This window comes from Perognathus longimembris, chromosome 20, assembly GCF_023159225.1.
Source record: "Perognathus longimembris pacificus isolate PPM17 chromosome 20, ASM2315922v1, whole genome shotgun sequence".
Taxonomy (NCBI): Eukaryota; Metazoa; Chordata; class Mammalia; order Rodentia; family Heteromyidae; genus Perognathus; species Perognathus longimembris.
The window spans coordinates 41,861,831-41,889,218 of NC_063180.1; the positions used below are offsets into that span (position 1 = coordinate 41,861,831).

Below are 27,388 nucleotides of genomic sequence, written 5' to 3' on the forward strand. Positions count from 1 at the left end.
TGATAAGTAAGGTAAACCAGAGGCTAATGTATTGGGATAATTTTGTTCTTTTTCACAATCAAGAAGTCATGAATACTCAGGGACTGGCAGGCTGGGATGACAAATACACATTTCAGACTTTCATCACCAATGAAAAAATAAAGCATTTTTATAGACTTAAAATTGTATTAGTGCATTTAGATTTTGGAGAAAGAATCAAAATGTAAAATACCTCTACAATAATACAATATTAATAGAAATCAGCCATGTACTGGGGTCATTTTAAGTGACCTCATTTAAACTACCATTGTTTAAATATAAGAAAAGTAATTTCTTGGTCCAAATGAATGAAACTTTTTAAAAAGATTGTCTTTAGAGAAGCACTGAAGACAATGCTTTTTCAGACACATTCTCATACTCAATCACTTTATAACCGAATTCTAGATTAGCCTTTTAGTTGTATCTTTCTTAAAAAGCTGAGAGATTTCCATTTCTCCGGGAGATATTTTCAGCTGTGTGTTGTTCAACTCCACAGGGTAAGCTTTCTTCATTATTATTAAGAACTTCATACATATTAGAGAGATTGCCATTCACTGCTTTTTCATCTTTTCGAAAAGACACGGGCAAACTTGCAAGACTAAAGCTGACGTCCTTAAAGGCATGCAACAAGAATATCCCCACAATGATGGTGAGGAAGCCACTCAGGGTCCCAATGACATCATCAGCAGGCATGTGCTGCCACTCTTTAAAAAGGATGGCTGAGCACGTTAGAACCGAAGTGGTAAAGAACACGTAGTAGATGGGGGTCACGATGGACGTGTTGAAAATGTCCAGGGCTCGGTTTAAATAATTGATCTGTGTGCTCACACAGACCACGAGGCTCAGCAGCAAGATCCAGGCCAGGGGATGCTGCAGCACTGGCTTCGAAGCCAGCAGTTCCTTGATGGCGATGCCCAGGCCCTTCACACAGGAGACAGAAAATGCTCCAATCACAGAGCAGATTGTGATGTACACGAGGATGTTTGTCTGTCCATGGCGAGGTCCCACCACGAAGATCAGTATCAAGGACACAATGACCACGAGAGTTGCAAAGACCACAAAACCTGGGACAAAGAAAAGGTACAGTGAATCAAATGCTCTGACACAGAGAACTGAAAACAAACCTAGTAGGAAAGGGGAAGGTATGGCCCTCAAACTCGCTTTCATGCTACTCTACCAAAGGCACACCCATAAACACATAGTTCATCTTATTTTAGTGGGGTGGGGGAGATGTCTGTCGGTTGTGGAGCTTGAACTCAGGGCCTGGGCACTGTCCCTGAGCTCTTTGGCTAGTGCTCTACCACTTTGAACCATAGTGCCACTTCCAGTTTTCTGGTGGTTAGAGATAAGAGTCTTTTGGGGACTTTTCAGCCCAGGCTGGATTTGAACAGCAATCCTCAGATCTCACCCTCCTGAATAGCTAGGATTATAGACGTGAGCCACCAGTGCCCAGGTAACCAGTAATAGCTTTAAGTAATCTCATCTGCCTACTACCAGAGGTAGAGGACCATACCTGTAATCTCAGCTACTCAAGAGGCAGAGATCAAGTGAGGCTAGCCGTATCAAAAACATAGCAAGGGGGCTGGGGATATGGCCTAGTGGCAAGAGTGCCTGCCTCGGATACACGAGGCCCTAGGTTCGATTCCCCAGCACCACATATGCAGAAAACGGCCAGAAGCGGCGCTGTGGCTCAAGTGGCAGAGTGCTAGCCTTGAGCCGGAAGAAGCCAGGGACAGTGCTCAGGCCCTGAGTCCAAGGCCCAGGACTGGCCAAAAAAAAAAAAAAAAAAAAAAACATAGCAAGACCCTCTTCTAAACCAACATGCTGAACGTGGTGGTGTGTGCCTACAATGCCATTTATACAGGAAGGACAGGTAGAAGGATCGCAGTGTGAGGCTAGCCCCATGCAAAAACCCAAGACCCTACCCAAAACACAACCTCAGCTTATAAAGGTTTAAGGCTGTGGCTCCAGTGGCAGAACACTTGCCAGGTAAGCACTGGGCCCTGAGGTGAAGCACTAGTAGCATTAAAAAAGAAAATAAGCAAAGATTTTTTAAAAACCTAAGTGGCTCACACTTACAATCCTAGCTGCTCAACAGGCTGAGATCTAAGGACCGCAGTTCAAAGCCAGCCCAGGCAGCAAAGAATGTGAGGCTCTTATCTCCAATTAGCTACCAGAAAATCAGAAGTGGCGCTGAGCTCAAAGTGGTAGAGCGCTAGCTTTGAGCACAAGAACCCAGAGACAGTGCCCAGGCCCCAAGTTCAAGTCCCATAACAGACAAAAACAAAACAAAGCAAAATAGAAAACTAAGAGTCAAAGAGCAAAAGCAAATGGTTGGAAATTAAACTTGGTAAGAGCAGAATGGCTCAAAAGAAAGGCTGGCACTGCTGGTGGCTCATGCCCATAATCCTAGCTACTCAGGAAGCTGAGACCTGAGGATTGCAGTTCAAAGCCAGCCAGGGTAGGAAAAGTCTGTGAGACTAAATTCTAATTAACCACCAAAAAACCAGAACAGGAGGCATTGCTCAAGTGGTAGACACTGCTAGCCATGAACTAAAAATATGGAAGCCCAGAGTTCAAGTCTCAATACCACAACAAAGCAAGCAAATCTGAATGTATGACTACTATTTTTTATACGCTATGTGTACATAAAATTTTGATTAAAGGTTAAACTGTTAAAAAGAAAGGTACAATAAGACAAAGCTTTTCTTTCTTCTTACCTGGATCACCCAACTTATGTGACATTTCATTCAAGGTCTCGATCTCTTCTTCTTTTGGAGCATGGATGACCATTACTGTAGACCCTAGAATGCTTAGCAAGCACCCAATTTTCCCATGAAGATTAAGTCTTTCATTTAGAAAATATGAAGAAAGAATGGCACTAAAATAAGAAGGAAGAAAAGGGTTGAGAATTTAAAAATAATCAGCTACTATTCTCATTTTATTCTATTTACTTTTTTACTGTTCTCATTTTACAAATGAACTAACAGACTCACAAATGACTGAACTCAGTAAAACACTGAGCTCTTGAAGATTCTTTCAGCCAAAAAAAAGCACAATGAATCATAAAACTATATGTAACAAGGACTCTGAGACTGACTTTACTAAACCTGTCTTCCTTGCTCTGAATCGTCTATCCTACAGTCACCTTAGAGTTCAGGAACAATTTTTTTTTGACAGTCATAGAGCTTGAACCCAGGGCCTGAGCACTGTTCCCTGGCTTCTTTTTGCTCAAGGCTAGCACTCTGCCAATGTGAGCCACGGCGCCACTTCTGGCCTTTTCTATATATGTGGTGCTGAGGAAGTGAACCCAGGGCTTCATGTACACAAGGCAAGCACACTACTACTAGGCCATATTCCCAGCCCCACCATTTTTTTTTTTTTTTTTTTGGCCAGTTCAGGGGCTTGGACTCAGGGCCTGAGCACTGTCCCTGGCTTCTTTCTGCTCAAGGCTAGTACTCTGCCACTTGAGCCACAGCGCCACTTCCGGCCTTTTCTAAGGAATCGAACCCAGGGCTTTGTGAGTACTAGGCAAGCACTCAGACTGCAAAGCCATATTCCCAGCCAGGAACAATTCTTATGAACATATTAAGATGAGTCAAAACTACCTCCCAAGCAACAAGAAGTCTATAAGAAATTTATGGTGTAAAAATATAGTTTGCACAATTTAGGTCCTGATTAAAAAAAAAATCTATATCCAAACCAAGGTCTCAAATTTACTCAATTTTAATATAACAGTGGTACATTCTACTTATATGGACATTTAAGTGTATATAATTTGCTCATAATTATTTTGTTTCATAGAGACAAGAGCAAAAGAAACAGGGGCAAGGGAACATTTAATTATTCATTTTCTATTTTACACAGCTTCTGGTGGGTAACAATAAAAATACGTAACTACAATCAACAATCAGAATAGTAACCAAAATTCAGACTTAAACAAAATAGGTCAATGGTTAGCCAAGCCTTAGCCAGTCTTCAAAAGTGTGTAACATATGAGTCAACAATTTTTTGTAGCGGGATAGAGATCTATCACCATGAGCTATCAAAGTCCATATGCACTGGATGATAAAATGTTGGGCAAGTACAACTTGTGAGTTTTCAAAACTTGAATCACTGAGACGGGGCTCTGAATACAAAAGCATAAAATCACTTTGCCCCACACGTCAATAACTTTCCCTATGCACAGAGGTAACGTTGAAAAAACAAAGTACTGTATTTTTTTTTAATTGAGGGTGCTGAAATACACACGACACTGAAGAAATGTGACTAGTACTATTTTACATGGTAAAATACGAGTTCCACGTGAAGCCACGCTCTTACCTTACGAGGACGCTGAGGGCTCCCAGCGGAGTCACCAGGGTGGCTGGTGCAAACGCATACGCAGCGAAGTTGGCCACCTCACCTGCTCCCACTTAAGAGACAGACAACAAAACACCTCTCAGGTGAGAACGTACACAGGCAGTTTGAAAGCTAGCCTTTTATGCAACAGCTTATGTACTATTTCAACTGAATTCTCTCCTCTGGTTACAAGGGTTATTATGGCTTTGAAATGACCAACATTCAGAGCCCAAGTCATCTAGAAACAGCACAAACTTAACTGCAAAGCTCTAGTTGTATGTTCACATAAAGAAAACAGGGGCTGGGGATATAGCCTAGTGGCAAGAGTGCCTGCCTCGGATACACGAGGCCCTAGGTTCGATTCCCCAGCACCACATATACAGAAAACGGCCAGAAGCGGCGCTGTGGCTCAAGTGACAGAGTGTTAGCCTTGAGCGGGAAGAAGCCAGGGACAGTGCTCAGGCCCTGAGTCCAAGGCCCAGGACTGGCCAAAAAAAAAAAAGAAAGAAAACAGAATTTAAGTGTTTATTTTGGTGTTTACGTATCGTATCTGTCTAGCAGTCACAGAGCCTTGAGTTCAAACTCCAGAAATCACCACCAAAAAAAAAAAAGGAAACCGAGCCAGGGAGAATAGCTCACATCTGCAATCCCAGCTACGTGGTAGGCATAGGTAGGAGGATCACAGTCTGAAGGCAGCCTGAGATGAAAATGTAAGACCTCGCCCGAAAAATCACTACAGCAAAAAGGGCTGCAAGCATGGCTGAAGTGGTAGAGTATCAGGCAAACATAAGGCCCTGAGATTAAATCCCTCTTTCCTCAAAATAAAATCAAGTTAGTCAGATCACATCACTCTTTTTTTTTTTTTTTTTGGCCAGTCCTGGGCCTTGGACTCAGGGCCTGAGCACCGTCCCTGGCTTCTTCCCGCTCAAGGCTAGCACTCTGCCACTTGAGCCACAGCGCCGCTTCTGGCTGTTTTCTGTATATGTGGTGCTGGGGAATCGAACCTAGGGCCTCGTGTATCCGAGGCAGGCACTCTTGCCACTAGGCTATATCCCCAGCCCCACATCACTCTTTTTTAAGGTCTCTAATGACTTCCCATCTAACATGAAAATCCAAGTCTTTTCTGTTACCTACAAAGCCTTACACACTTACACACACACACACACACACCTCCCTTTTAACTTCCTCACCTTGCTTACTATTTGTCACCTAGAACGTAAGGTTCATGCCAGGGATTTTGAGGGGAAGGTTTGTTTTGGTTTTTAAATATTTTTATTGTCTTCAATTGTACAAAGGAATCGCTTTTATGTTTCATTCATCTATCATCAGCACCCACAACACCGCCTGACATCTAAGAGTAACCAATAAACCGCTGGTGATTAGTAACACCTCAGGGACAAGTTTTTCCACATTCCTTTTTGGTTGGCAATAATGAACTCAGGAGCGGCTCACCAGGTAACTTGACCACTTGAACCACACCTTCAGCCCCCTTTTATGTTATTTTCAAGGTAAAGTCTTGCTGAGTATGACCTCCTATTTCCTCTACCTTGCTGGGGTCGACACACATCCAGCCACTGTGCTACCCTCGCATGGGAGGTGACAGCCACTGGCTGAGAGGGCGTCTTAGGGATTTCATTTGGCCCTGGCTAGCTTCAAAGCAAGAACTCTAGACGTCCAACTCCTATGGGCTTCAGCCACCGTGCCTGCCTTTCACATACCTTTAGGAAGGTATTTATATAAAAAAAAAACTAGTTATCAAAACAAGCATGGCCGGGCGGGGGATATGGCCTAGTGGCAAGAGCGCTTGCCTCGTATACTTGAAGCCCTGGGTTCGATTCCCCAGCACCACATATACAGAAAATGGCCAGAAGTGGCGCTGTGACTCAAGTGGCAGAGTGCTAGCCTTGAGCAAAAAGAAGCCAGGGACAGTGCTCAGGCCCTGAGTCCAAGGCCCAGGACTGGCAAAAAAAAAAAAAAACAAGCATGGCCATCTAATCAATCAAACATATACCTTCCTTTCCATTTGGAATGAGAACAGAGGAAGCGTTTGAAAAATGTGGGCTTTTCTATGAATATTTTCTGTTGTTTTGGCAATGCTAGGATAATGAACAAAGAGCACTGTGCACGACTGGCAAAAAACGCTTCCCGTGAGCGGTTGGTTCCCTAGACCCCCCAAGTCACCTTCTTTGTAAAAGGCACAGGTACATCAAGTATGTTGTTTATGTTTATCACCGGGCGCCAGTGCCACTCCACCTGTGATCCCGCCTACTCAGGAGGCTGAGATCTGAGGAGCTTAGTTGGAAGCCAACCAGAGAAAGCAATAATGTCTATAAGACTCTTATCTCCAATAAACTGCTCAGAAAAAGCTGGAAGTGGCGCTGTGACTCAGATGATAGAACACTAGCCTTGAGCACAGAGAGGCTCAGGGACAGTACCCCAGGCCCTGAGTTCCAGCCCCAGGACCTGCAAAAATTTTTTTTCGAGGAAAAAAAAAAGAGAAAACAACAATGGTCTTGTCAGGCTATGAAAAGCTGCTGAATAAAGATTTACTTATTAAAATAAGACTGAAATTTTAAAAGCTGCAAGTATTGTAAGGCTATCATGGCATATGCAAATATTTAAACATAAAGCTATAACATTTTCTTGAAATGTTCTCTATACGTACTTGACAGTAGTCCAGCCCACCACAACCACTCTTTAAGATATGCATGTCCACCTTGACCTGTGAATAAAGAAATGTTTCACTTCTTTGGAAAATTATCAGTTTCTTTATAAATGATGACAACTACTATGGTAACAGAGTTTACTCACTGTCTCACCTGTTGCTTGTTAACACTTTAAAGGTTTCTGCATCATCATAGAAAAGGGATTTATTAGGTTGTTCCATGATTACCTTAGAAAAGTCAGACTCATGACAATTTTTTTTTTTTTGAGAGGTTGAATCAGGAGTCTTTATTAGAAAGCTGGCAATTACAAGTGTCCCCCCCAAAACTTGGAGTATCAAATGTGGTTATTCCAAAGCTTATAAAGGCAAACACCACCAGAAGGCACATATCATGTGGCATGGAGACCAGCAAAGCATGTTTTCCAGAGGCAAAGCAAGGTATCTATGGGGAACAATCAGGGGCAATAAAGGGTGAACTATCTAGGGGCTACAATCAAGGACAACCAAAGGCAAAAATCCCCTGGAGCAGGAGCTAAAACAACCCCTGTCACATCTGCAATGTAAACAATGACCTACATCACCTCTCTAGTCCTCAGAAAGTCCCCATCATCTACTAAGATGCCAAGATCGCTGTGAGGACAAGATGGCACTACTTGGACCCAGCATCCATGTTTCATCTAGGCTCACCAGTGCAGGTGCTCCGAATAGCCAGGCCCCGCCCCCTTTCTCAGCTCCTTTCCCCTCATGTGTCACTGAGCCCTTTCTGTGAGTCTCATAGGAACCTGGATTCTGGGAAGGGGGAGGAAGAGCTGCCTGTACAATTTCTGAATTCTGCCTGTACCTTTTTTTTTTTAATTAAATTTTATTGGCAAGGTGTACAAAGGGGGTACAGTTATATAACAGGGCGGTAAATACATTTCTTGTGATATCCTACACCCTGATTTTTCTTTCCCTTCCCTAGATCAGGTAGGCATATATACAATATCCAGTGTACCAAAATCATATACAGTAAGCACGTAGGGTACGCCACAGGAAATTCACCTAGAACTTTAAAGATAACATCAACAGTAGAATCCTCCTATGTCCTTCTCTTGGATTTGTTTTTGCTTATCCTCGTCTTATATGATCATGTGTACATAGCTGTGGAGCTACTGTGATCCACTGATAGGTTTATTCTAGACTTTTTTATGTTTAGTAGTTGTTTGGGTTCATAATGTAGTTTTGACCCAAACATGTGGAAATACCATTTGAAAAGAAGTTTGTTGTTTTGCAGACCTGGTCTCTACTGTCCTCCTCCCTCCCTAACAGTCATATATAAACAGTCATATATCAAGTCATATGTTAATTTTTTAGAATGTTTTGGCTTATACGATATTCTTGGATGAAAGAACTAAATCCTTATGTGTAACTCATTGCCGCTAGAGGGCTCACAGGTGCCGAGAATAAACCACCAAACGTCAGGCCACTGGAGGGCTTACAGGTGCTGGGAATAAACTACCTTCCTATCGGGGAAATACCACCTGCATCAGCCTAGAAGCACGGGCCTGAGACCAAATGGAACCACCCAGACTTGCAGAACAAGCCACGTGCCTGAGACCAATTGGAACCACCCAGACTTGCAGAACAAGCCACGTGCCAACTACCACCTCTGACCGAACTGCCTTTTACCCCGGGGCCATATAATATAAACCCTGCCTGAGCCAGGCCCAGGTGCGACCTCTCTGATTCTGACCACAGGGGTGGCCCAGGAGCGTACCCCAATAAACTCTCTTTCAATCACCTCTACTTCTCTCTGCATGTGCTTTCTCCTCGCCTAGTACCTTTCACTCATCCTCTATTTTGTTCTATGAACTCAGTTTCAATAAATAAAGAAAATAAGCCAGTAAGTTAGTCTGCAAATGGATAAGCTATTTATGCTTATGCAGCCCCATTTAGAAGACTATGGTATGGTCCTATAAAGAATGAGAATTACTTTTAGACTAGGGCCTCCTACACCCTGCTTTCTCCTTGCTTTTCCTCTTTACCAAACTACAGCAGGAAGCAATATGAACTGAAGTCGCTGTCTTAAAAGACAAGATGAGTGAATCTTTCCTAAGCATCTCCTCTGCGGATGAGACATGCTATAGTACCAATGATGAGGGACCGGGGGAAAGGAAGAGATGTTAAAGAGTTCCTCCTCTAGCCACTCAACAAACAAAGAGTCTGCTGAATTGGGACGGCACAGGAAAGTGAGACAGAGTCTTGTTACTGCTAAAACAGGTCTCATTCACCAGGTCCAATAAGCTCTAGAACAAAGCAGAACCAGAAAGATAACCCCTGACCTGATAGCTGTTATGGATGCCCCTTGGGGAGGCAGAGTACTGTTGAAGAACGATGAGTGTCAGCAATTTCTGGGGTAGAAATTAGCGTTGATGACTGGGTAACTCTTCAAGCCAGAGGAGCTCTTTGACTCTCAATTTGAGATCATCAAGAAAAACATCTGCAGTAAAAGCCAGAAAAGTTCTACTGCCCTGGACCAACTATCCCAAGCCTTCAAACTCTAATTCTGTTTTATCATCCCTATTTCCTTCTCTGCAGATACACTAAAATTTAGTCTGGATGTTAATTTTGCACTTGTTCCCCAATTGTACTTTGATAATAACCATAGGAGTGGGCACTGAATTCTGATAACTTTATTTTTCTCATCATAAAATTGCTATTTGATCATCAGTAGCATTTAGAACTTGAACAAGTCAAAGGTTCAAACACACTTATGAGGAGTGAAGACACGACCTTCTATATAGTACATAAGCAAACAACCATGTCATTTCAAATCATACAGGGCATAACATACCTGCTCTCATGGAACCTTTTCTGGCAAGTCGCAAAAGGCCTTTCTTTTTCAAAATGAAACTCCCTCCAATGAAAATGCTGGAGGTCATAGCCAATCCCAGACCGATATAAAAGTCATATTTTCCACGACCCGGGCTCATTTCGTTTGGTACTTAAGAACTTCCTGTGAATCACATTGATCAGAGAATACACAAACTGCTGGTACTAGAGGCAGGATGATGCAGTCTTCACATCTAAACAACACAAAATACAATGGGATTTTTTTGGTGGTTTTTAAAAAAATAATAATTACTTATTTATTGTCAAAGTGATATACAGAGGGGTTACAGTTTCATACGTTAGGCCATGGGTACATTTCTTGTACTATTTGTCACCTCCTCCCTCATTCCCCCCTCCCCCCTCCCCCTAGGAGTTGTTCACTTGGTTTACACCAAATGGTTTTGCAAGGATTGCTTTTGGAGTCATTTGTCTTTTTATCCTTTCTCTCTCGATTTTGATATTCCCTTTCACTTCCCTAGTTCTAATACCAGTATAAACAGTATCCAGGTTACTCGGGTGAGATATAGTGACAGCGTGGGGACAACCACAGGAAGGGGATACAAGAGGATCATCAACAAAAGAAGCTATGGTTTCACATAGCACATTCAAAGTAGTTACAACAGTGACACAACACTCATTTCCATAATATGGAGTTCATTTCACTTAGTATCATCTTATGTGTTCATAAGGGTATAGCTATTGGGCTCTTGTGATCCTCTGCTGTGACTAGCCTAAACCTGTGCTAATTATTCCCTATGAGGGAAACCACAGAGTCCATGTTTCTTTGGGTCTGGCTCACTTCACTTAGTGTAATTTTTTCCAAGTTCTTTCATTTCCTTACGAATGGGGCAGTGTCATTCTTTCTGCTAGAAGCATAAAATTCCAAAATACAATGGGATTTTTATGTAACAATCATGACATGCAAGCAATTCAAATTTTTACTTCACATTTCTTTTCTCATAAAGAAAAATAGTTGGCTACTGGTGGCTCATGCCTCTAATCCTAGCTACCCAGGACGTGTAGATTAGAAGGTGCAAAGGCAGAGAGGCCCTCTCAGGCAACAAGTATGAAAGACCCCCCCCCCCATCTCAACTAACAGGTGGGCGGGCATCACCATACATGTCTACCATCCCAGCCATGCAGGAGGCTAAGATTGCCTGGGCAGTTTGAAAGTTCAAGAGCTCCTATCTAAATAAACAGCTGGGCATAGTGGCACACCTGTCATCCTAAATACATGAGAACCATAAGTAGGAAGCTGGCCTACACATAAATGCAAGATTTTCCTTAAAAAATAATTAAAGCAAAAGTAGCAAGGAATCTGACTAACAAATGTGAGACACTGGGCTGAAAGAAACCTCAATACTGTCAACGACTTAGAAACATAACAAATTAAATTTAATTAAAATTAATCACTTTGTGAGCAAAAGATGATGATTTGGGTAACGAGGTCTGCTAGTGTATATGGGGTTTGGTACTGTTGGATTTTAGAAAACAGGACTGAGATAAGCTTAGTCCATAACAAAAAGCGTAAGTTTACCACACTGTACACTTTTTCCCCAAAATAGACCAACTTGTGAACTCTGTTGATAAATAGGGAAAGAAGAGAAAAGAAACCATACTAAGCAACCAGGGTTATGACTGCTTGAAACTGTCAGTCCAACTTTTTAGCACACTTTGGGATTTTCAGTCCTATAAAACTTAACTACTGAATCCTATAACTAACCTCAAGTGCAGTGAGGATCCTCATTAACTAGCCAAGATTTTCCTTAGTTAAAATTAATGAGACTCTGGCCTTTAAACAACGCAATTCAACTTGCCATTCTCATAACCCCCCCCCCCCATTGACTAATTTTGGAGATAGGGTGTTATGGCTTTGAACTTACAGTACTCCTGTCTCAGTCTCCTAAGTGGTAGGATTACAGAAATATACCACACCACCAAGCTCAGCTCTGAAATTATTTTTTCTACTTCAACAGTATTTATTAGGTGTATGTTGTACGTGCTAAGTATTATACTGAGCATTCTAGACAAAATAATACACTTATTTTTGGCAGGGAATGTAGTGCAATGATCGAGTGCTTATCTAGTATGCAGAAGACTGAGTTTGACCCCTAGCACCACACCATATATACACCAAAAGTGATCCCTTTTAGTCTTCAGCAGGGAGACAGACCAAAAGACAATTAAAAGAGAAGTAATAATATTCCCTAATAAATACAGCTTTATAACAGTAAGTTACTATAACTCCAGAAAAAAGAGGAGGTGTTGGCTGGGTACCGGTAGGCTTATGCCTATAATCTTAGCTACTCAGGAGGCTAAAATCTAAGGGTCCCAGTTCAGTCATCCTGGGCATGAAAGTCTGTGAGACTCTTACTTCCAATTAACTACCAGATAGCTGAAAGTGGAAGTAGGTTCAAGTGGTAGAGTGCTAACCTTGAGCATAAAAACTCAAGGACAGTGCCCAGGCCCTGAGTTCAAGCCCCAGGGCTAGTATACACACGCATGCACACACACAGAGGCCAGTGTTATGATTTGCCCATGGAGGTTCATTATAATTCCTACAACTTCAATGAAAATACATTTCTTTATCCCACCGATCTGAGACTTGACACCCAAGTTCGCTCAGGTCATTGGGGAACAAGTTAGCCAAGTGCCAGTTGTTAAGAACGGCTACAGAAACCCCTCACACTTTTGCTTGCTCCCTGTACCCTGCTATCACCAGGTGAACCACACACTGATTACAACAGAAAGAAATGCATAGAACAGAATTCTTTTTTTTTTTTGCCAGTCCTGCGGCTTGGACTCAGGGCCTGAGCACTGTCCCTGGCTTCTTTTTGCTCAAGGCTAGCACTCTACCACTTGAGCCACAGCGCCACTTCTGCCTTTTCTATATATGGGGTACTAAGGAATCAAACCCAGGGCCTTCATGAATATTAGGCAAGCACTCTACCGCTAGGCCATAATCCCAGCCCTACAGTAAAGGTTTCAAGACATATCCATCAGGAAAGAACCACAGCAAGTGCCCAAGAGCAAGAGTGCCTGGAGCTAGAAAAACACTGCAACTTGGGAAGAAACTTAAGTCAATGGGCTGTGCTTTCCAAGCATCGGTTTAACATGTGCGAGGGACACAGTCTTGAAACCTTTCCAGAACTACTTTCAAGAGTTTTGGATGCGCGTCCCTAGTCCTCCATGTGCAGCTCCTATGGAAAGATGATGCCACAAGGGGGGAAAAAAATCCTAAATGGGGAATTCAGACTCTCGGACCTACCCTTAGCTGGTATTTGACCCTGGATGAGTCACAACCACAACAGACAGTTAGAAAGAAACTAAATAATCTGAAGTACCAGCCTCTTTATGGGTCAAACACTGGTGATGTCAAGCCACAGCTTTAACTTCAGCATACCTTTCCTAACTGTATCAATCAATTGCAGATAGGAAAATACATGCAGGAAAGGAAGAGGATCATTTAAAAAAAATAAAAAGGGAAAAGAAAAGAAAGAGGGCTGGGAATGTGGCTTAGCAGTAGAGTCCTTGCCTAGCATGCATGAAGCACTGGGTTCCAGTCCTCAGCACCACATAAACAGAAAAAGCTGGAAGTGGGGGCTGTGGCTCATGTGGTAGAGTGCTAGCCTTGAGCAAAAGAAGCCAGCAGACAAGGATGGAAGGAAGGGAGGGAGGGAGGGAGGGAGGGAGGGAGGGAGGGGAAAAATGGCTAGAATGTAGCTCAGTGGCAAAGTGCTTGCCTAGCAAGTGCAATGTCCTGGGTTTGATCCCTAATAACAAAGAAGAAAAGGCAAAAAAATAAAAATAAAAAGTTAAGTAACCATCTCTCTATGTAAGAGAATTACAACAAAACATGTGTGCTTTTTATTCTGCAACCACACCCTATATGATTAGATACCTGTGTTTATGAGCCCACGCAAGTGACAAGTTCCTAAACCACCTGCACATTACTCATCTTTTAAGCCTGTATACCTAGTTATCTGGCATTCTCAAAAAAAAAACAAAAAAGGTCTTGCTGGGCACTGGTGGCTCATGCTTGTAATCCTAACTACTCAGGAGATTGAGATCTGAAGACTGAAGTGCGAAGCCAGCCTGGGGAGGAAAAGACCGTGACACTCTAATCTCCAATCATTCACCAAAAAAAAAAGCTGGAAGTGGCACTGTGGATCAAATGGTAGAGCAGAGAGGTAGCCTGGAGCAAAAGTGGAGCTCAGGGGGGCTGGGAATATGGCCTAGTGGTAAGAGTGCTTGCCTCATATTCATGAAGCCCTGGGTTCGATTCCCCAGCACCACATATATAGAAAATGGCCAGAAGTGGCTCTGTGGCTCAAGTGGCAGTGCTAGCCTTGAGCAAAGAGAAGCCAGGGACAGTGCTCAGGCCCTGAGTCCAAGGCCCAGGACTGGCCACCCCCCCAAAAAAATGGGGCTCAGGGACAGTGCCCAAGCCCCAGAGTTTAATCACCAGGACTGGCAAGAAAAAGGTCTTAATAATTTGTTTTCTAACAGAATTTGGACAAATGAATGATTAACAACTGTCCCTGAAAAATAGCTGCCTATGCTTTAGTGACTACCAATACACAGAAAACCACTTCATCATTTAGATTAGCATCTTAAAATGTAGTCAGCATTTTATAGCCTCCAAAACTTGAGAATTATAGTGAGTTATAAAAGCTAGGAAGTAATAATACCAGATCGAAATGAAAAATGTAAGAACATTAGTTGTAGAGCCTGGGAAAATGGTAGTTAAAAAACTCTAGTTACTCAGATCCTTCAACCCTCTTGGCAGGTGTACTCTTCTAATGCTCAAGAAAGCACCTGTGCAGACCATCTGATCTAAGTATACAAAAAAAAAATTCTCAGCATACAAAAAGAAAGAAGATCAACACACACTTAAAAACATCATATTTTAATCATTACCTTCACGAAGCAATGTTCTTAATTACAATTACTGTGTAAGTTCTACAGAGGCAATGACTACTTAATTACTATGTAAGTCCTATTGAGGAAATGACTACTTGACAGTTCTACTTCTTTTAAGTTGTGGGGTTGGTTTGTTTTGGTTTTTTGTGCTGGTACCAGAGCATGAACTCAGTATCAGGCTCCTACTCAGTTCTCTTGCTCAGAGCTGGTGGTTCTACCACTTGAGCCATGTCTGCAGTCTGGCATTTTGCTGGCTAACAGGAGTTGGAGCCTCACAGACTGTTCTTCCTGGACTTGGTTCAAATCATAATCCTCTAAGTCTCAGCCTCCTAAGTCGCCATGATTACAGTGTAAGCCACCATCACCCAGCTCACTGCTTTTTAAAGTTCAGTTGTAGGGCTGGGAATATGGTCTAGTGGTAGAGTGCTTGCCTCACATACATGAAGCCCTGGGTTCGATTCCTCAGCACCACATAAACAGAAAAGGCCAGAAGTGGTGCTGTGGCTCGAGTGGTAGAGCAAAAAGAAGCCAGGGACAGTGCTCAGGCCCTGAGTCCAAGCCCCAGGACTGGCAAAAAAAAAAAAAAAAAAGTTCAGTTGCAAAAAATCTTACTACTGAAAGTCTGAATAAATCAACTATATGGACTAAATATTCCAAAATCAGTAAAATGGAACTTAATTTTCTCAAAGACAATGCCCCAGAAATACAAGTGAGTTTTATCTATAATTCTAATCCCAGTACAACACTTTACAAATCCAAATTCATACTTATTTATAAAACCTTGAATTTCAAATACCAAATGGCTCCCTCATCCTCAACTCCCTGGGGCTTGCTGTTGGCTCAACACCAGGACACACATCAGGCTGTGCTACAAACATTTCCAATAATCCTAGCCCACTGGCTTTCATCTTCTTTCCATTTTTGGTCAATCTTACACAGTTAACTTTTGATTGCTGTTCCATCGTCAAAGCCAAACTCCTTAAAAACAAAGCATTTGGGGGGCAGTTTTCCCACCAAAAAAAAAAGCACTTATTTAAGGTAGCAAACTTGATTTATAAGGCTCTCTGGAACAATGATTATTTGTTGAGTTTGTTCATTCATGAAAATATACTAGTGTTGCAACCCAACACGTGCTCCCTAATCTGCCGCGACCAGGAGCAACACAATAAAGGAAGACCAGCCCGAGGAACTGAGGTTTGGGATACTAGGAGGCTTATAGCCTTCCTCCAGCTTCAGATCCAAAAGGTTCCATTCACCAAGTGACACAAGAGAGTGGCCCAGTGCCACATGGTTTCTACCTTCAAAACACAACCTTATACTTGCAATGCCTGATCAGACCCGGCACCTCCATGTCTCTCCTCACTCCCATCTGCCATGCTGCCCAGCTGAGCCAAAGAGCTCAGGGACAGGGCCCAGGCCCCAAGTTCAAGCCCCATGACAGACCAAAAAGAAAGGAGAGGAGGGAGGGAGGGAGGGAGGGAGGGAGGGAGGGAGGGAGGGAGGGAGGGAGGGAGGGAGGGACGGACTACAGTGGATGATCCTGAGAAGTTAGGTAGAAGGTGAATATCAGATCTGTGTGGGCCTCTACAGACTATACACAAATGTAAGACACAAGGAACTGATCTGCAATCTATTATTATTCCAGACAAGAACTTATTTTCTAGTTTGAGAATGACCATAGTTCTACAATAGAGAGAAGCATGTATTACTTTTCCTTGTTAAGAAGGTATATTTTAAAGATTTTTACTGACTATATCTGAGGTTATAAGATCGTGTTATAGAATTTTTCTCTATAAAAAAGGTTACTGTAATAAAGCAAATTAACACATCTACTACAGTCTCATACACTTTTTCATGACAAGAGTAGTTAAATCTAGTTATTTAACAGAAATCCCCATATGATTTTATTCTGAGTATTCATGTTATCCATTAGCTCCTAGGACTTAGCTACATATCTGCTAGTTGTTTCCTTTGTTTTTAAAAATTACTATCTTTGTTTATTTGCTTTGTTTTTGTTGTCAGTCCTGGGGCTTGGACTCAGGGCCTAAGCACTGTCCCTGGCTTCTTTTTGCTCAAGGCTAGCCTCTACCACTTGAGCCACACTTCTGCTATATATGTGGTGCTGAGGAATCAAACCCAGGGCTTCATGTATAGGAGGGGAGCACTCTACCACTAGGCCATATTCCCAGCCCCTAAAATTACTATCTTAAGTAGTTATAGAAAGGGGTAGGTATCAATTCAACAGAGTCAGGATCTCTCTAGGTAGCCAGTACTGGAACTTGGAATTCTCCAGCCTCACACACATTGTGGGTGTGCCACCACGTTCAGTTCTAAAACTTAGTTCTCAGTCTTCTGAATTGCATTCACTGTCATCGATGCCAATTTTGTTTTCTCAAACTCTCTTTCGGCTATTATTAAATCTATACTTATTATGAGTACTACAGAAACCTAATCAAGCACCCTAATTAAGCAACATTAGTTAAAAAGCAAACTTTTAACTTACATGTACATTCAACATGGTCTCTCTTTTGAAAAGCAGAGATGATTTGTTCATTTTCATTTCCTCAGAAATGCCACCCTTTATTCCCACTTAAGTTGTCAAAGGTTGGCTGAGTAGTTCCACTCTGGGAAGAAAAAAAAACAACATATACAAAAGAATTGAATAAAGTTATTCATATTCTTTTTTTTTTTCTTGGCCAGTCCTGGGGCTTGAACTCAGGGCCTGGGCTCCTTCCCTGAGCCTCTCTGTGCTCAAGGCTAGCGCTCTACCACTTGAGCTACAGTGGCACTTGTGGCTTTTTCTGTGTATACGGTACTGAGGAATCGAACCCAGGGCTTCAGACATGCTGGGCAAGCACTCTACCACTAAGCCACCCAGCCCTACACATAGTCTTAAAAACATAGCTGTTAACCTCCATACCCATTTGGTTTTCCTCAAATAACACTAAACCCATTCAATCGAGCCTAGCACACGATTTTTGCAGAACCAAAGATCTCTGCGCTCTCGTTTCCTCTTAATACTGTGGGGAAAAGGGAAGGGGGGAGGGGGAGGAGGGGAGTGCACTAAAAGGGCACGTGATTTTCGAGAATTTCTAGAAAGAAGAACTTAAGATGCAGTCCCGTACTAAACGAATTGACACGGTGGACAAGAATTCAAGAGGCATCCACAAAACCAGACCCAAAGAAGTACGTTTGAGTCTCGCACCCGCAAAGCTCACGGGCACGTTTGTCACTCGTAACCGCGGGCTCCCGCGTGGAACTCACCCAGCCATCCACAACAACCGCGGAGAACTTGCGAGAGAGCGCGCGCCCCGGCCGGAGTCCCCGGGGCGCACAATTCCGAGGGCGGGACGGAGCCTCCGGCAGCGTGCCCGACCACCCCTCGGAAGATCACCGGGGGGGGCGGGCGGGAGAGCAGGTGGCCCCGAGGCGGGCGGCGGGGCCTGCAGGCCGGCCCGAGGCGCGGGGAGAACGGAAGTAGCTCCTCACCCCGTCCGCAGGGCAGGGCAGGGCAGAGCAGGCCGGGGCCGGGCCGGCGCCGGGCGCCTGGGCTCACACCCCCCAATAGGCCGCTCCCTGCCGCGTCCGCGCCGCCGCCGCCGCCGCCTTCGTCGCCGTCCCGGGACAAGCGCGAGCATCCGGAGCTGCCGCCGTCCGCGCCGCCTGCTCCATGGAAGCGCCCGGAGAAATCTAGCCGTCACCACCCCGCCGCCGACGCCGACGCAGACGCCGCCGCGGGCACTAGCGGCCCCCGCTGAGGAGTACCTGGGCGCGGCCGAGTGACGCAAGAGGCCGGCCTGACGCAAGAGGCCGGCCTGACGCGCACGCGCAGTGCCGGGCGACGCCGGCCCCGCCCACCTCCACCTGGCGCTCCCAACTAGAGTTCTGGGTTTTATTGTACTTCGACGTGGGGTGGCGCCCGGGCACGGAAAGAATGAACGTACTCGGCGTTATGTCTGGAGTTGACATCGACCCATCAAGCCATCAGCATCCGAGTCCCGCGCGGCACTTCACTTACAAGGCACGTTCCTAGGGGAGTGCGGCGTGTGGAACCGGATTGGGGAAAACGGCTCAGGGGAAGCCGCGATTGGATGAGGGGCGGGCCGGGGGCGGGGCCGGGGGCGGGGCCGGGAGGCGTGACGCCAACGGGACGGCCCAGCCCGGCCCCTCCGCGGAGAAGGGGCAGGAAATGCAGGCAGGCGCTCGGCCCGGCGCCCTGCGGATTGCGGGAAGTCGTCGAGGTGCTGCCATCCAGGCAGATAAAGGTGCTGTGCCAGGGCTTGAATCTGGGGGTCTCTGGGCCCCCTCGGCTTGCTTGCCTCGAAGCCCGGCCTTTTTTTTTTTTTTTTTTTTGGCTGGCTAATTATAGAGCTGGAGTCCCACAGCCTTCTCCGCCCACCCTTCTGAGCAGCTAGGATTTACAGGCATGCTTGCAGACACCGGTCCTGATGATGTGTCTACCTCCCTGATCCTCGGACCTCAGCTTCCTCAACAGCTCGGACTGTACAGGTGTGAGCCACCGCTGCCCCCACACTGAGCTTGGTTTCCGTGGTCCTCAGAATGAGGTGCAGAGCTCACAACCAACAACCACTGTGCTTTAGCAAGCAGCTACAACTATCAGTTCCCTGGCGGGAACCAGACAGGACTGCAGAATTTATGCATGTGTACATTTCACAGCTCCCAAGCCCGTTTGGGAACGGGAAAATAAAAAGCAAAAGGACTGGGAGTGCCATTCAACTAGAAAAGCACTTCCTTGGCAAGTAAGGAGCCATGCGTTTAATCTCCATTAACACTTCAAAAAACAAACAAACAAAAAAAAAAAACCCAGCAGCCCCAAACTGCAATGATTAGCTAGGTAAACATTTTGTGGTTTCTTAAAATGTTTGTTCCTCCTTCCTGGAGAAGTCTACTTTGATTACATGTGCATAAAGTCTTTAGGGAAGAGCCTAAAAAAAAAATTGTCACTGAAAATAATTTTCTCGTTAAGTAAAATTTAACTGGAGCTGTGGGTACAATACATTGGTACAGTGTGCACTTAATATCTGCGAAGCCATAGGTTCATGCTCCAGCACCAAAAATAAAAAATCTATACAACACTGTGGGGGCGAGGGGGAACCATTATCAAGATTTCTAGCCAGCCACGGTGCCTCTGGCCTGTAATGGTAGCTTCTAAGGAGACTAAGATTCGGAGGATCTTCTTTTGAGGCCATCCAAAGCTAAAAGTTCTCAAGACCCTATCTTGAACAATAAAAGCTGTGCAAGGTGCCTGTTATTCCCAGCTATGCAGGAAGTATGAGTATGAGAATTACAGTATAGACTGACCTGGCACAAATGTACGACACTGTCTCAAAAATAGCCAAAGCAAGAGACTGGGAAAATGGCTTACGGGGTAGACCACCTTCCTAGCAAGTGCAGACCCTGAGCTGAGACCCTAGTACTGCATTAAAAAAAATCAATTTGGCATATGTGTATTTGTGATAGTACTAGGGCTTGAACTGAGGTCATGGCACTTGGGGTTTTTTGCTCAAGACTGGCACACTTGAGCCACACCTCTACTTCCAGTTTTTTTGCTGGTTAATTCAACAGTCTCATAATTTGTCTGCCTTGGCTGGCTTCTGGGATCCTCAGATCTCAGCTTCCTGAGTAGCTAGGATTACAGGTGTGAGCCATGTGGTGCTTGGCAAAAATAGATTTTTATTTATTTATTTTTTTGTGGCCAGTCCTGGGCCTTGAACTCAGGGCCTGAGTACTGGTCCCTGGCTTCCTTTTGCTCAAGGCTAGCACTCTGCCACTTGAGCCACAGCGCCACTTCTGGCCATTTTCTATATATGTGGTGCTGGGGAATCGAACCCAGGGCTTCATGTATACGAGGCAAGCACTCTTGCCACTAGGCCATATTCCCAGCCCCAAAAATAGATTTTTGGCGATGCTTAGAGTACTAAGATATGATTCTATAATTTTCTCTGGGTTTAAGATATGCAACACAAAAATCTGTGAACGGCACTAGCAGATTAAAGCAGAGTAGTATCATCATCACATTGGATCAGAATGATTAAATTCCTTTACATTTCCTGGACTTAACATGCACAGGCAGGAACTATGTGAGGGAGTGGGATGACTTAGAACACAAGGCTAGGGGCTGGGGATATGGCCTAGTGGCAAGAGTGCTCGCCTCGTATACAGGAAGCCCTGGGTTCAATTCCCCAGCACCACATATATAAAAAAACGGCCAGAAGTGGCGCTGTGGCTCAAGCGGCAGAGTGCTAGCCTTGAGCAAAAAGAAGCCAGGGACAGTGCTCAGGCCCTGAGTCCAAGCCCAGGACTGCCAAAAAAATAAAAAATAATAATTAAAAAAAATAGAACACGGGCTGGGGATATGGCCTAGCGGCAAGAGTGTCTGCCTCATATACATGAGGCCCTGGGTTCGATTCCCCAGCACCACATATACAGAAAATGGCCAGAAGTGGCGCTGTGGCTCAAGTGGCAGAGTGCTAGCCTTGAGCAAGAAGAAGCCAGGGACAGTGCTCAGGCCCTGAGTCCAAGCCCCAGGACTGGCCAAAAAAAAAAAAAAAAAAAATAGAACACAAGGCTACACAGCAATTTCAAGAAATGAGAAGCAACCAACAAGCATTCAGCTAGAAATAAGTTATTTTATTTTAAAACACATACAGATTAATAAATATTGGAAAACTTAATAAATAGCCTTTTATTTACATAAGGCGATTACAACATGCTATGATTACTTCTCTAAAGCAAAATTTAAGCAAGTCTTAGCCATTGGTAAGTGTGGGTAATGTATGCAAACTGGAAGCTCCCCTGATATATTTATATGGGGGAAAAAAAGTACTCTGTGCAAACACTCAATTTAACCTTGCTTTTAAACCTAGGCTTCTTCTCTTCATGATATTATATTCCATTTCACAAGGGGAAAAATAAGTTATCCTTTAAAAAGGCAAAAATATTCCGGAATAACCACTGGAAAACAACACCTTAAGTTTTTTCATAAAGTGCACACCGATGGGCTGGAAAGGCAAATGATTATATTCTGACAAGTGAAGGAAATACTCTGAATTGTTCAAGGTGACCCTTTGGCACTCGTGGTTGGGGTGGGGCACCTGATGTCTGCCTGGCTTGAGGTCATCATAGGATGCCATTGGACAAAGGACGGTACCGTGATGTAGGACAAATGCAATGCAACACAATGGATGGATCTCCCAGGCCATGAAATCTGTACCACACAGACCTAGGGGTCCATTATTCTCAGAATGTGATCTTTCCGTGCAGTTGCTGAACGGTCCCTGTTCAATCTCTTAATAAAAGAATATATGGACCTATCTATGATTATGATTATTATTATCTTTTCTGTGTGTGTATGTCAGTCCTGGGACTTGAACTCAGGGCCTGAGCACTGTCCCTTCGCTTTTTTGCTCAAGGATGGCACTCTACCACTTGAGCCACAGCTCCAGTTACGGCTTTTCAGTGTTTAATTGGAGATAAGAGTCTCACAGACTTTTCTGCTCAAGCTGGCTTTGAACTACAATCCTCAGGTTTCACCCTCCTGAGTAGCCAGGATTCCAGGCATGAGCCAGCACCTAGCTTATTCTTATCGTTAAGTAGTTGTACAAAGGGGTTTCAATTCAATATGTCAGTTTATGAGTACAAGGCATCTTGATGAACCCTTCACTTTAAAACGGAAATGGAGAAATTAAAGCTTCCTGGAATCGTGCGATTTCTATCTAGCACTTCCTTCCCTTTCTCAGTGCGCAAAGCCGCGTGTTCTTCAGCACTGGCCTGAGCAGACACCGTGGTCAGTGCAGGCAGAATCCTAGCATTCTCTTCCACAGCGGTCCTCAGCACGGTGCTGTCACTCAAGGCCCCCCCAAACATGGCTGCAAGTGCTAGCTTTTTTGCAAACAATTCACAGAATCATTGCACCCCTTTAGAGGTAGAAAAACTGAGGCACAGAAAGGTTAGGTGAACTCACATATATTTGCATGACTCAGGACAAAACAACACAGATCCTCCATGGCTTTGCTATTTCATCATTTGGGGTATGCTTACAATACATCTGTGTATCATCATTTCTACTAAATACGGATGTTTACTAGATAACTTTGTTTTGTGTATGCCAGTATTGGGGCTTGAACCCATGGCGTGGGGTACTGTCCCTTGGCTTTTTTTTTGCGCAGGGCTGGGAATCTACCATTTAAGCCACAGTTCCACTTTTGGCTTTTTGCTGGCTAATTGGAGATAAAGAGTTTCTCTGTCTCTTTTTCTGCCTGGGCTGGCTTCAAATGGTGATGGTCAGATCTCAGCCTCTTGAGTAGCTAGGATTACAGGCATGAGCTACCAGCACCCAGCTATATAACTTTTTTTTTTTTTTTTTAGGAGAACTCACATTTATTACACTGGTAGGCCCAGAGGAGTTCCTACTCTAAACTCTGAGCCCTGCGCCAGGATAAACTTTTCTTTTTAGCCAGTCCTGGGGCTTGAACTCAGGGCCTGAGCACTGTCCCTGGCTTCTTATGGCTCAAGGCTAGCACTCTACCACTTGAGCCACAGTGCCACTTCTGGCTTTTTTTTTTCCCTATATGTATGGTGCTGAGGAATTGAACCCAGGACTTCATGTGTGTGAGGCAAGCACTCTACCACTAGGCCATATTCCCAGCCCCCAGGATAAACATTTTTGTATGTAACAAAAATTATAGTGTCTAATAGCTGGGTGTAATGGCAAAGACCTATAATTACAGCACTGGAAGGGCAGAGACAGGATGATCACCAGTTCGTGACCCACCTAGGAAAGACCCTATCTCAAGAAAAGGGGGGGGAAAAAAAGTTCTCAAAATAGAATTCTTTTGTTGTATTTAGTAGATATGAGAAACGTGTATAAAAATCAATGAGTAATGGGATTGGGTCAAATTCTCAATTCTTGCTTCTCTACTTCTTAATCTTTTCAAGCATTCAGTGAATGTAGAAGAATCTAGACAGAAGTGAAAAATTACCTCAAAACTCATCCCCCGTAATAATCATGAAGTGGAAATGAGGACCACAAAACAAACACTGAGGTATGTGATAGCATACGCTGGCTTGTCATGGGACTGATGACCCAACCAGTCTTTTTTCTTGACAACTTAAATGAACAGACCAGCTATGAATATGAAGAAGAACATGGGAAAACTGAACGTGGGCATGCAGTCAGTAGGAAGGGTCCACACAAAGCAACGGATGACACATTTTTGGTCCCTGAGAAGGCAGAACACAAAGATCCCATCCAATCCTGGGTCTCAGACACCCTAAGAACAACCCCTTGAGTCACAGAAGCTAATGGCTACCGTCCTGAAGTGTTGTGTGGCTAGTATCACTGGGCCACAGGAAGAAGCCTCAGTCAGATCTCGGAGGCATCGGAAGCGAGGGAGGGACATGATTTCTGTGAGACATTGGGGCATTTCACTGCAATTCTAGATCAGCGGGGCATCTGAGAGAACAGGAATCACAAGAATCAAGAATTAGGAAGAATGGAACTCAAAGGTACAGCACTTGAGACCTTGCCAAAAGAAGAAAGGGTTGAAATCCCAGTTTAGGATTAAGGGCATAGCTCCATATAAAATACTGGCCTAGTTTATGCCAGGTCTTGGATTCAATCCTTATCACTATACCAAAAAAAAAAAAAAAAGACTATACAAAGAACATGGCATGGGCTCTATCGCCAGCTCCTGTTTCTGTGCTCCACCTGGCCCTCTGTCTGAGTACTTTGCAGTAGTCTTGAAAGTGACCTTGGAAAGTTCGGGAGAGTGTTCACCAGGGACTGAGCCATCTCAGAAGAGAAGTGGGAGCCATATCCTTGAAGAGTGTGCCTTTCTTTTCAGAAAATAGACATACAAGACCATGGGGAAGAACAAAGACCTAATACAGTACTCCCGGGATGAGCTTCTAGAAATCAAGTTATATGTGACAAATTGACTGGAGACTATGAATGGAAATAGTATTTCTTATTACTAAACAAAGAGCAGCAGCAGAGTTTATTTCACTAACAATGTAAGTTGAGAAGACCATCATGACACTGAGTGATGAGCAAGAAAAGGACAACAGAAAAGGACAACACTGCCCTCTCTCCCTCTACAATCTCCACACATGGCTTCCTGGACAGTTTCCTGGACTCAGAGTCTGGGTGCTGTCCCTGGGCATCTTTGTGCTCAAGGCTAGTGCTCTACCACTTGAGCCACCGTGCCACTTCTGGCTTTTTTTTTTTAGTAGTTTATTGGGAATAAAGTGTCTCACAGGGACTTCTGTCTGAGATGGATTGAACCACAATCCTCAGAGCTCAGCCTCCTGAGTAGCCAGGATGACAGGCGTGAACCACCGGTGCCCAGCTTCTTTTCTTTTTCTTTTTTTAGGTCTGAGACCAGAACTTGAACTAGGTACCTGCTGCTTTCACTCACTGGCTAGTGCTCTACCAATGGAACCACGCCTCCAACCCCAGGAAACAACCTTCTCACATGCAAAGGTCCAGATAAGAAAATAAGGCATTGTCGAAGTAGAAGAAGAAAAAGTCTGTTTAAATATCTACCAAGAGTGACTCTGCAGATTATGATTTTTTTAAAAAAGAAAACACTCTGACTTTAGAAAAGACTTGAAAACAAGAACGAAGTAGGCATCTTTCCTATATTATTATTTGGATTTTATCTCTGACCAATCAAAAAGCCTAACGCTTAATAAAAGAGTTTCACGAGCATTCATTTTTGGAAAGACCATTGCATGATTCTAAGACCCAGGATCATTTTAGGTTCTCTGTTGAAGCTCTCCCTTGGGGCCTTTTTGTTTTTCTTTGCATTCCTGAATGTATTTGTAAAAATAAATAGTATTAACTGTACAAAAGGAAGGGTACTCATTACCTGACTCATGTAATTGCAACCCCTGGTACATCACCTTTATCATCACAATAAGGTTAAGTGTAAAAAATAAATAGTATTAAATCTAAACATATCTGTGCTTCTATGTTACACTTGGAAATCAGACCATTATACCTCAGTCATGCCAGTTACTAAGAATCCATTCTCATACACCCAAAACATAAATAATAAGAAGTTTGTTCCTTTGGAATAAAAGCCATTTGTCTTACCCATAATTTTCCACAATCTGCTAAACAAATATGAACTCAGAAGATGTTAACTAACCCAGGATCCATCATTTTAGGAGGAAACGAACTATGAGTACTATGAGATTTTGTTTTTCTCTAAAACAAACAAATCATAGAGAAGATGAAACAAACTACCTTCTTTCAATATCCATGGCACAGTTGTATATTACAATATAAAGTGCATCGTAGATGCATTTAAATTAAGCTTCATGTGTTAAGCTATTGCAAAACATATGTGAGATCATTTCTATGCTGTGAACTTTCTTACTATACTTCTGTAGCTACCTGTCTTCTTTCTCCTTACCCAGGAAACAATTTCTAGGCTCGAAGTATTTTGATTCTGCTACCTAATACTTTCCAGTTAGGTTCAGGTCAATAAATTAAGACCTGTATTCTTAAAACTACTACTAATAAAAAAAACCTTCAAGGGCTGGGGATATGGCCTAGTGGCAAGAGCACTTGCCTTGTATACATGAAGCCCTGGGTTCGATTCCCCAGCACCACATATATAGAAAATGGCCAGAAGTGGCACTGTGGCTCATGTGGCAGAGTGCTCGCCTTGAGCGGGAAGAAGCCAGGGACAGTGCTCAGGCCCTGAGTCCAAGGCCCAGGACTGGCAAAAAAACAAAACAAATAAAAATCCTTCAAGAGCTGTTTCCAAAAATTGAACTTTTAACTATCAGTTAATGTAAGCTTCTTTTTTAAACTTTAAATTTTTTATTGATGCTCTCCCCAAGTTATTGATAAACCAGGAATGTTTACTTATATTTTCCATTCATAAAGTCTGATAAGCAAAGCCAGAGACAACCAAATTCTTTTATGTTGATAAACTAGACTCATCTTATTTAGCCTCTTTGTTCAACTATTTAACAAACTATTCCTTTTGTCTTTCGAAGTGGCCTTTTTGCCTGGAAAAAATGTATTTTTATCTTAGTAATTTTAGTTTGGTATTATTAAATTTCATTTTCTACCTCACCTAATCTACTTCACTTAATCTCAGTCTTTCAATTTCTGATAGTTTCCTGTTTTGGGGGAAATACTGCATAAGAGGTCCACAGTATTGGGATGAAATAGTGGTTGTGTTTTGCTTCAATTTAATTACATGAAGAGTTGCTGTAGGCAGGAGAATGATCTCTGACCCAAATACTAGCATAACTAATGGCTATTTTACTTTTAGGGTTTTTTTTTTCCATTTGATTTATTTTTGGAGCTAGAACATAGGTTCCCTGAACACACTCAAGAAGTTTACTGATTGTGTGTGTGTGTGTGTGTGTGTGTGTGTGTGTGTGTGTGTGTGTAGGTACTGAGGCTTAAACTCAGGGCCTCATGCGCTCACTTGGCTTTTTCACTCAAGGCTGGTTTTCTACCACTTGAGCAACACCTCCAGTTCTAGCTTTTTGCTGGTTAACAGTCTCATGGGCTGGCTTCAAACC

General features: G+C 43.5%; 1 protein-coding gene and 1 long non-coding RNA gene across 3 annotated transcripts; one reads left to right on the forward strand and one right to left on the reverse strand.

Moving 5' to 3' along the window:
* Window positions 1–18,397, reverse strand: Nipa2 (NIPA magnesium transporter 2). 2 transcript variants are annotated; one of them, XM_048329571.1, is made up of 7 exons: window positions 18,308–18,397; window positions 17,322–17,442; window positions 9,858–10,089; window positions 7,025–7,081; window positions 4,342–4,432; window positions 2,739–2,899; window positions 1–1,082 (listed from the first exon to the last, which is right to left on the reverse strand). In XM_048329571.1, exons 3-7 carry the CDS (start codon window positions 9,994–9,996, stop codon window positions 448–450), a joined length of 1,083 nt encoding a protein of 360 aa, XP_048185528.1. In that variant the 5' UTR covers window positions 9,997–10,089; window positions 17,322–17,442; window positions 18,308–18,397; the 3' UTR covers window positions 1–447. The 2 variants fall into 2 exon arrangements, with proteins under 2 accessions (XP_048185528.1, XP_048185529.1); XM_048329572.1 differs by lacking the exon at window positions 18,308–18,397 and adding an exon at window positions 18,083–18,184.
* LOC125338655 lies at window positions 14,509–26,271 on the forward strand. The gene is made up of 3 exons (XR_007208346.1): window positions 14,509–14,518; window positions 20,122–20,128; window positions 26,135–26,271. It is a non-coding gene; the product is annotated as an uncharacterized LOC125338655 (long non-coding RNA).
* The last annotated feature ends 1,117 nt before the right edge of the window (window positions 26,272–27,388 follow it).

Bases quoted from the DNA above. Each gene is read 5' to 3' on its own strand.
- Nipa2 (XM_048329571.1), bottom strand. From the start codon at position 9,996: ATGAGCCCGGGTCGTGGAAAATATGACTTTTATATCGGTCTGGGATTG. The intron at 7,082-9,857 runs GTATGTTATGCC...CTTTATTCACAG, and splicing joins AAAAGGTTCCATGAGAGCAG to GTCAAGGTGGACATGCATAT. The intron at 1,083-2,738 runs GTAAGAAGAAAG...TCTTTGTCCCAG, and splicing joins ACATAAGTTGGGTGATCCAG to GTTTTGTGGTCTTTGCAACT.